The 10,587-nt window shown below is 34.9% G+C and overlaps 1 protein-coding gene across 2 annotated transcripts in view; it reads left to right on the top strand.

The window, feature by feature from the left end:
• The first annotated feature begins 839 nt into the window (after positions 1-839).
• LOC100370394 (uncharacterized) overlaps positions 840-10,587 on the top strand; it is a 33,193-nt gene continuing 23,445 nt past the window's right edge. For both annotated transcript variants that reach the window (XM_085502422.1, XM_006812414.3), the window contains exons 1-8: positions 840-890; positions 986-1,047; positions 1,840-1,939; positions 7,056-7,124; positions 7,243-7,311; positions 7,865-7,969; positions 9,054-9,306; positions 10,270-10,440. In XM_085502422.1, the coding sequence (XP_085358548.1) occupies positions 855-890; positions 986-1,047; positions 1,840-1,939; positions 7,056-7,124; positions 7,243-7,311; positions 7,865-7,969; positions 9,054-9,306; positions 10,270-10,440 (865 nt within the window). In that variant the 5' untranslated portion in view covers positions 840-854. The remainder of the gene's footprint in view (positions 891-985; positions 1,048-1,839; positions 1,940-7,055; positions 7,125-7,242; positions 7,312-7,864; positions 7,970-9,053; positions 9,307-10,269; positions 10,441-10,587) is intronic.

The following is a 10,587-nucleotide window of genomic DNA, read 5'->3' as shown; positions in this document are numbered from 1 at the left end:
TTGTTAAAGCGGGAGGGCCGTCACCTGCGCACGCGCGGGAATTGAGTCTCAAGCGACGATAACAACACACGCTAAAATCGCAAAGGATCATGTTTAGATGCTTGATTGTAAACAATGACACGCTATGGCCACCTGACGCATGCGCAGGTGACGACTCCCCCGCTTTAATATGACGAAGAATCTTGGAAATATAATAGAAGTCAATTCATTCATAATGGTAGAACTGGACACACATGCCTGTAATAAATAGTACTATGTGGCTATATTACCAAACATTATGTTCACACTTCTGTCCTTGGTAAATGACTGAACTAGAATTTCGTGAAATATTCATCTCGATAGTTGCGATAAAAATATAGAATGCTTGTAACATGAAATTTACCATGAATTTGAGCGCGGGGTATTTACCGTATGAATATCCTTTAATTTCCATATTTTATTAATTTTATGGTTTTTTTTCTATTTATAACTATTTTATTAATTGTCGTAATTAAGTGTGTTTAAATATAGTATATCGGTCGTAAACAGTGCCCTAAAAATTAACACATATTATACCAAATAATTAGCCAATTATTCAATAAATAACGCACAGCATATTTCGAAATGTGCCTGATTCATATACGCGGAAAACGCCCATTGGAATCGTCCCTTTAACCCCCGTGTGATCACAGTCAGCTGGCATCGGTGTCGCTGGGTGTATACCCTTTATCATATACACCAAGCGACACCGATGCCAGCTGACTGTGCGTGTGATCAACTCCTGATCAACTCATGACTAAAATTAGTACATGACGTCATAGTTTAAATGGCTGGGGTATCTGCACATGCGCAGTAAAAGAATAACACTTTCCAAAATGGCGGAGATGGAAAATATCCACGGCTCGTGGAAGGTAAATGCATATAAGCAAATGTCTGTCGGTCTCGAAACTTCATTTTCATTTCATTTGATTGCGTTTAAATGATGCTTATGGTGTAATTATTTCAGGTCGCTGATGTGAAAACTCTGTCAGCGGTTGCCGATGGTTTAGAGTCGAGTGGTTTGCAAGGGTAAGTATCTCAGTCCCATTGAAACACAACGCCTGCCGACAACTGCGTTTCAGTTTACTGTTATTCGAGTGGAAGCTGTCGAGTTGTCCATAAGTAACGATTTTATTGCGTGTGAGTTGCCGCTGAGACTTGTGTTCGGTGGCACACAGTTACTAACTTTGGGTGGCACAAATGGGCGTTTAATGTCACCCTGTGCAGTTGGATCAGATGACTAGTCACTACCTATCCGAGATGTGCGTCATACCCCTCCCCCTTACCCCTTATATTAAACTTCACCATGTAAAGTGCCGTGACGTGAACAAAGATGTGTTCGTACAGTTGCTGACACATTTACTAACAAAACATACTAGTGTTAGTTCTACTACAGACCAGACTGGCAGCAATTCAAGACGTGTCAATATATTCTGAATCATAAATTTAATTGCATGGGTTGATTGCATTAATATAAATAATTATTGCAATTTTAGCAGACTCTATTAAAAAATAGTATCAGATACAGAACCGATAAAATATCATTGGGTTTTGTTGTGCTTGACAAATGTTAACTAAATTGTTATGACATTCATGTTATGAATAATACCTGATTCTGATAGTATGCACCAGGGTATAACAAAATAATGTTACAGATCCAGGGGCATGTATTGTTTAACACTCACAACCCAACAACCGCTTCTTAAAGACTATGCTTACATCAACCAACCATCAAAACTATCAGTTCATGTTTATGAAAATTAAAAAGTCTTGTTGTTTTTTGTTGTTTTTTTGCTATGCATTTTTTTTTTTTTTTTACAGAACTGACTTGACGTTTGATGACTCTGGTGAAGTGACTTGGAAAGTTCCGCATAATTCGGAAACCATTCCATCTTTTGTTACTAACTTCGAAATTTATGAGGTGAGATGAATTAATTTTTTATTATGAGTCAAAGTTTAGCCTAAGGTATGCTGACAGGGAAGTAATGCAGGAAGGGGTGTTTTAGCTTGCCAATAATGTTAGCAAAGGAGAGGGGGGAATTTTTATATTGTCTTTTGATTGGTAACTGTTTCTTGTGGTTACACTAAGCAATTTTAATCCGATAATCTTTAAACTTGAATATCCATCAATCATCATGAAGTACATGTATCAACCAAGTTCAATTTTGGTGTGACTAACTTGAAATTGTCTAATATTCAAGATATACATTTGGCTAAAATAATTAAACATTTTGCGGCAGAGCTCCAGAAGGAGTACCTACACTTCATGCAATTTTTTTTTAAATTATGCTAATTTATTCATGACATAGCAGTTTCTGTGCTCATGAATATTCATTAATTTGTGGGTCATTACATTTTAAAAGGGGCGATATATTATTTTTGGGGGAAGAGTTAGAAAGGGGGATTAGCAATCCTTAGGGGGTCAATACAAAAGAAGGGACCCATTTGGAGAGCAGCCATGCTCCTCGTGTCTGTTGTTGCATGTGACCTACAGCTGTCAACTGTGTTCGTTCTTCGACTGTGTTCGTTCTTCGACGACTTCGGCTGGCTTCCACGTGGGGTAGTATTCTTGTGTTCTGTTTTCCTGACTTGAGTTTTTGAATCCGCTGTTTATGATTTTAACGTCTTTCATGTCTTTTGTAGGAGTGTCCAATCCGTGATTCGAACTTGCGATCTTTGAGTTCCCAGCGCACTGTCTTGTCCACTGTACCACGAGTGTCTTCACACAGGAGTTAGGATTTAAGTCCTATTCATAGGACACTGTCTTCACTAGCATTCAAAAATCTAACTAAACATACTGGATTCGAACCAGCGATCGCTCACATTGCTGACATAGTACAAATCAACTGAGCTATGTGGGTAGTCATGCAAATTAAATAATTTGTTGTCATATTTAGCTTTATTGCCAAATGGTGTTTGCGAAAAAAAGATAGGCAGGCAAGGGAATTGAACCCAGGTCCTCCTGTCACTATGTAGAGAACTGACCCACAAGACCACAATGGATTGACTGGATGTATTTGCATTTGATAAGACTATATAGTGTGTATATATATAGAAATACAACATATTTCTATTATTGAGTTACAATTGTCCAAAAAATTGCCAATTTTGTGTTTTTACTTGTGTAAACTATATGCATGCCATAACCCGTTAGTGTACATCTTGCCAATTGGGTGTTTGCCATTTGCGTTGCCCATACCTGACCCGACCCTAACCCTAATGCCAAGACACGTTCCTGTTAATAATTCCGTTGCCCATACCTGACCCGACCCTTACCCTAATGCCAAGACACGTTCCTGTTTATAATTGCTCAACAATGATACTCTGTTGTGCACTGTCTGCGAGTAAGTTGCATTGATGTCAACTGATTAAACAAGTCGCGTTTAAGTAATTTCCACTATTAACAAGTGGTTAAATTGTGACAATAAATGTGTGGACAAATATTTGAGATTAATTTTGGTGTAGACAACTCTCGTTTAATTATTTTACACCATTACAAGTTGTTAAATTGAGAGAATAAATGTCTCAACAAATATTTAATACTTAGTTTGATGTAAACAACTCACGTTTGATTAATTCCCACAATTACAGGTTGTTAAATTGAAAGAATAAATGTGCGGACAAATATTTTAGACTTATTTTGGTGCATGGTGTAGACAGCTCTCGTTTAATTATTTTACACCATTACAAGTTGTTAAATTGAGAGAATAAATGTGTGGACAAATATTTTAGACTTATTTTGGTGTAGACAGCTCTCGTTTAATTGTTTTACACCATTACAAGTTGTTAAATTGAGAGAATAAGTGTGCAGACAAATATTTTAGACTTATTTTGGTGTAGACAGCTCTCGTTTGATTAATTCCCACAATTAAAAGTTGTTAAATTGAGAGAATAAATGTGCGGACAAATATTTTAGACTTATTTTTGTGTAGACATCTCTCGTTTGATTAATTCCCACAATTACATGTTGTTAAATTGAGAGACTAAATGTGCGGACAAATATTTTAGACTTATTTTGGTGTAGACAGCTCTCGTTTAATTATTTTACACCATTACAAGTTGTTAAATTGAGAGAATAAATGTATGGACAAATATTTTAGACTGATTTTGGTGTAGACAACTCTCATTTAATAATTTTACACCATTACAAGTTGTTAAATTGAGAGAATAAATGTATGGACAAGTATTTGAAACTTATTTTGGTGTAGACAACTCTCATTTGATTAATTCCAACAATTACAAGTTCTTAAATTGACAGAATGAATGTATGGACAAATATTGACCATTATATTTGTGAGTAAATACCTGTTGTTTAATTAATTTCCACCTCTACAAGGTTGAGAGAATAAGTGTGCGGACAAATATTTTAGACTTATTTTGGTGTAGACAGCTCTCGTTTGATTAATTCCCACAATTACAAGTTGTTAAATTGAGAGAATAAATGTGCGGACAAATATTTTAGACTTATTTTGGTGTAGACAGCTCTCGTTTAATTATTTTACACCATTACAAGTTGTTAAATTGAGAGAATAAATGTGCGGACAAATATTTTAGACTTATTTTGGTGTAGACAGCTCTTGTTTAATTATTTTACACCATTACAAGTTGTTAAATTGAGAGAATAAATGTGCGGACAAATATTTTAGACTTATTTTGGTGTAGACAACTCTCGTTTAATTATTTTACACCATTACAAGTTGTTAAATTGAGAGAATAAATGTATGGACAAGTATTTGAAACTTATTTTGGTGTCGACAACTCTCATTTGATTAATTCCAACAATTACTAGTTCTTAAATTGACAGAATGAATGTATGGACAAATATTGACCATTATATTTGTGAGTAAATACCTGTTGTTTAATTAATTTCCACCTCTACAAGGTTGAGAGAATAAATGTGTCGACAAATATTTGATACTTATTTAGGTGTAAGAACTCGTGTTTGACCAACTTCCACCATTGCAAGTTGTTAAAATAATGAAATAAATATACTGGTATCATTGGATATTTGATTTAATTGTGAAACTTTCTAACAAAACGTTAACTGCTGGCTTCGAACCCTCAATCAACAATTCCGCAGACACGGTATAAATTCAACAACACCACAGAAGATATTCGTCTGTTGCCTGAATTGTTTTCGTAATATAGGGAACGCCATCGACACTTTAACAAAACTTACCTTGACTTGGGTCTTGTTTATCTCTTGTCACAATCTGGAAACTGTTGAACAAATTGCGCGTCGTCCAGTTTAAGACGTTAGTTATTTTATTATTTATTCATTCAGTTTTGTATGGTGCAGTTTTGTGAGGTTTATTATTTTTTGCGACGTTCTTTGTTTACTTGTTTACGGTTTGAGAGATTTCAGTTTATTTGATTTACGTTTTTACGGTAGCTCTGAGCGGGACTCGAACCCACTGTCTTTTCAAGCTAATTTTGTTTTATTTTGATGGCACGCTTGTGTACCACGCCACGACGTTGGTCGTTAAGTGGTGTTCATTTTTCTAACTACTCTAGTGTTCCGATGAGTTGAACGGAAAAGCCAAAACGATTGCTGGTTTCTGATTGCTTCGGTTCTGGTGAGTGTGTATCTAGTGTGATTCGAACCCATGTCGTTTGTATTGGGCGTTTTTTTATTTCCCATGGTAGCTACGCCGTAATATGCAACCACTTCCCCGTTTTATTGTGATTTTGAGTGTTTAATGATGTCTTCCTCACCCGTCACGCCATGACCCAGTTTCAACCACACGGCCATTTTGCAACACAGTTCGTGACCCTCGGCGTCACCCGACTGACTATATGAGCGTTCTCTTCAACTGTTAAGCTAGGATTTATTACCGTTATTATCATTATATTGTCACGTGATTTGTTTTACCTTATGTGTAATGTCTTAAGTATCTTTATTGTAATTTGTATATACCAATTCGTATATACCGAGGAAACGACCCCGATTGAAGGTCATGTATTTTATGACGTCACCAATTCGTGTGTAGGTACTGCTTCTAGATCTGTGCCCATTTTGCTAGAAAGTGTAGAATGAATACATTTGCACTGCTGATCATAAGAACCAGATGTCAGTTTTTTACTCTCCAAGATTTGTTGCTTAGATAATGCAGTATTAAGTGGATACATGTATGCTGTTTTCATTAAGTAATATAAATCATTCTGCTGTACCATTTTATGCAATTCATATTATTCTAAAAGGAACCTTGAGATTAATATAGTACATGTAGTATTAAATATACAAAATGTTATTATATAAGTAAATGTATTAATACATATCCCAGCATTTCGGCGATATCCTCATACAGTCAGTTCTATGTGATAATCCATCGTTGAATCTAGATTCTCAACAAGCAAGGTTAAGATAGTCGTGCTATGTTTCCTGTTTGAAATGAATGTGCAAGACAATACTGATACTAACCGTGCAATATTAAAAATATATTTCTACAATATATTTAAAGACGCAATATAAACGAAAACATATTTTTTAATATTTTTGTTTTTCCATGCATGGTTTTTATTTGATTATTATTTGTTTTAAAAAAAATTGCTGCGGCATAAACAACCTGTGCAGTTATTTCATGTACATTCAGTGCACATACTTGTTAGAAAATTGCATTGTTTCATAGAATGAGTGCTTGTCATGTGTCACAATTAAGAAAAAAGTTTTGAGTTCGGGACACATACATTACAATGTAAATGATAATGAAATGTATTCATGAACATACAGTATCGAACAAAAATACTGAAAATTAAATTTCCTGATATTGAATTTTTAGTTTGACATGTTTTGAGTGAATTGGATGTGATCTATGATGTTCCACGTAAATCCACCATGATTGAAGGAATGACACAAAGATTACATTACTAACAGGCTTCTTATACCCAATGAAAAGTTCCTCTTTGTATTTTAATGTAACACATGGGTCTCCCTGGATAAATGTTTTATAAATTTCCATAGAAACATTCACAGCTTTCTGAAAATGGTTATACATTGTAGTTAGTTATATTTAACCTTTTTTTGCTTTCTTTCATAGTATATCTCGGGTGATCCTCCAATTTTAAAGCTAGTTGGAACCACAACCGGCGATGTTATGGAGTTTAAAGTAAGCATGTTACAATATGGTTTCAGTTTGATGTATGAAAGATCTGCACATAAATATGTAAAAGTAAATAATATGTTCTATTGATTTTATGTATTCCTTTTTTTTGTTTGACTGTCAGGTTTCCAGCCGTCCTGATGGCATGCTAGTTCTAAACTATGAAAATTGTTTTATCCTGTCATGTGAGAAGGTAGGTATTACTATATTTCTTCGGAGAGGTAATCTGTGTAGCTGACTGGGTACTGAGATTACAACTGAACTGTCATTGCTGGTGTCCTGACTGTGCATGTGCACTAATTGGATCTTTACTCCAACCCCATAGCTCAATTCACCTATGATGTTGAGTGTATTTTGAAATGATTATTGTAATTTTCTATTAGTTATTTGTCACTGAAAACAAATCTTAAATTCTCAGAAATATTTAGTCTTGAAAAGCCCCTAAAAGGATCTAAAATTGAATGAGCTGAGATGTGTATGAATCGTGCATGTATATAAAGTTTTGTGTTGGATTCCTCTTTGTTTTACAATGAGGATGCTATCTAGACTGTTGTCTATATACACTGTATATTACAAAGCATAAAATTTGTTTTATTGATACAAATATGAAATCTTGATTATATATTGCTTATATTTGAGCCTGTTTTTGAGCATAAATATTTTGATAGGAATATTAATAAAAATTAAACCAATAACTGTTATGTTGTTTCAAAATTGTTCAACAATATGTTGTTTTTCCACCCTAGCTATCGCCGAGTGACCAAATAGGAGATATGCCATTTTCCTTCCTCAATGCTTTTGAACATGGCTATTTCTCTGATCTTACCATAGAAGCTGATAACGGCAAAGAGGTTTGTTTTGAATTCTATTTTTTGTTTGTTAGGAGTTAGGCTATTAGAAATTTTGGGAGGATGTGGTAAATATCCATACACTATTAAATATGCATGTATTTTTTTTTCTAAATCTATCATCCCCTTTCCAAGAATTAGTTCAACCCTTTTTCTCACAACTGAAATTCTACATGCATATACTGTAATATAGATTTGAGTCACAGTGAATTCATGTAATATATATTATTATACATCTGTCACCGTAATGCCATAAGTTACAGCGTGCCATAATTTTGCGGTATTTTACGGGGTATTTTCATCCTACCATATTAGGAAATGCGAATTCCAAATATGGAATGATTACGCGCGTAAGCGTCCTCTAATAATAAAAACAAACATGGCTGCCACCAGGCTTTGGCCGGTCTCCATACAAAGAAGTTCGCTGATTCTGCTCTAAACTTTTTGAATTTCGGCATTCCCATGATGTATCCTTGGAAGAAAAAGATGTATAATAATAAGGTTATTACGAAGATACCTCAAAATATGCACTCAGACAGTACTCTGACGCATCGTCCTCTGCTGCACGTCGGTCGATACTGCCGCTGTACTGTCTTCGTGCATACTTTGAGGTATCATCGCAATAACCTTATAACATACTTCACATACTGACAGCTCACTACTCAACAAAATTACTGTGATGCACTGAAATGTAATGACATCTAATTTTCGTCAATTTCAAAGATTCTGTGTTATAACGATTTTTGTGAAATTACCTTTTCCTTGTCAAATAAACATTTTTGTGGGTAAATTTTTGTAGCAATTATAACTGTCTACTTGTGTATGTAGTAAAAAATTCCTAAACCATATATGAACTATAAATATAGTTTTCAATGTGGCCTGCTGCAAACCTTACAATTTTCACTACTAGAAATATTTGCTAATTTAGAAGTGTGTGCAAAAGACAGAATTTTAATTAGCTATCACTTCCTGTCTAAGAAAATTTAGGGAGATCTTCACTGCTGCAATATTTCTCAGAATTTGCAAAATTGTTTTTGTTTTTTTGTGACACTAAAGCGTCACACAGTATTTCTAATCTAATTCTCAGTACAAAGTTCACAAGACAATTCTGCAAGTGAGTTGTCCAAGCATGGATTGGCAGCGAGCACCTCCACCGCTCACAGGATTACAGACTGATGTGTTGCATGCAGTGCTGTATTATCTGTATGCGGAATGCCTACCTAAAGGACTGTCAGAAGACACTGCCAAATTGTGTTACAGGACTGCATCCAAACTACCCGGTCTGGAGAAGCTAGCAGAACTCTGTGAAACATTCCTCAAAAATATCGCTTTGAAGCAACGTAAGTATAGACCAGTATTATACTGAACCACTGACTGGTAGCCTTATAAATCCTTCCTGGGGTTGAATTTAACACCGCCAAAGAAACGGATTCAACTGTACTTTATTTGAATGTAAAATTCACTCAGCCAATTGCAAGATTCATTCACATACAGATGTGATTAGTACAGGTGATTAAACATGTTCAATCAGACCTGGTTGAGGTATCATTTCATAGATAAATGGTCTCACAGCTCTGTCATACATGTACCAAAATCTGACAAAAGTCTACCCAGGCACTTACATACTAAGTACATGTATCAAAGTATATGGCATGGTAGTTTACAAGAAGTCAAAAATAGATCTTTGATGACAGCAAACTAAAAATGTTCAAGGGAGGGATGCATTGAGTGTGTAGAATTGTCACAAAAACCTACCACAAAAATATTAACAAACAAATATGTATTTTTTTTATATGTTCTCTGTCATTGTGAATTTGTTAACATGCTAATGAGAATGTCTGCAATCAGTCTGTTCTTGTACACTCTATGGACTCTAAAATAAGTGTGTATCTGGACACACTTGAACAATGAAGGTTGGAGGGGAGGGGGGGGGGTGATATACATGTAATGGCGTGGACGATAATATTATTGTAATACATGTATATTGAGATGAAACTCAGAATGCTGTTTAACACATGCTGTAAAAATACATGTGAATACATTTTGAGTGCAGCAAATTGCTGTAGGTTGTATTTGAGTAAATTTCTTTGATCTCCACTGAAAATTCACCTCATTTCAAGATACAATTGTTTTACTGCAGAAATGTTGTATAAAGCAGTCTTGAACCAATCCTAGCAACTTTGAAATGATTTTAACATTTTCCTTCATTCTGTGTGTCAAATACGTTGATTTTGAAAGAAAGGGGGTGTACCTTTAAAAACATTCTAGAGCTATAAATAATTTAATCTTATTTTCTTCTCTAGAAATCATGGGCTTAATCAGTGACATGCACACGTGTGCTGATAAAATAATTGACATATTCAATGGACAAGGTGGTGGTGGTGATGATGGAATAAGCAGTGGTAGTCAATCATTTGCTGATCCAGCAAAGTTATGTTACTCTTTTAAGCAAGCTTTAAGGGAAGGTGCAGTAGGTGAGTTAATTTTGTTATAACTTTGGACTTAATTACCATTATTATTCATCTGTTACTGTAACTCCATACGTTACAGTGTGCCGTAATTTTGCGGTATTTTACGAGGTATTTTTATCCTACCATATAAGGAAATGTGAATTCCAAATA

Source organism: Saccoglossus kowalevskii, chromosome 8 (genome assembly GCF_978046115.1).
Source record: "Saccoglossus kowalevskii chromosome 8, keSacKowa6.1, whole genome shotgun sequence".
Classification (NCBI taxonomy): Eukaryota; Metazoa; Hemichordata; class Enteropneusta; family Harrimaniidae; genus Saccoglossus; species Saccoglossus kowalevskii.
Note: the sequence above shows the minus strand (reverse complement) of the source record. Positions and strands in the feature narration are given on the sequence as shown.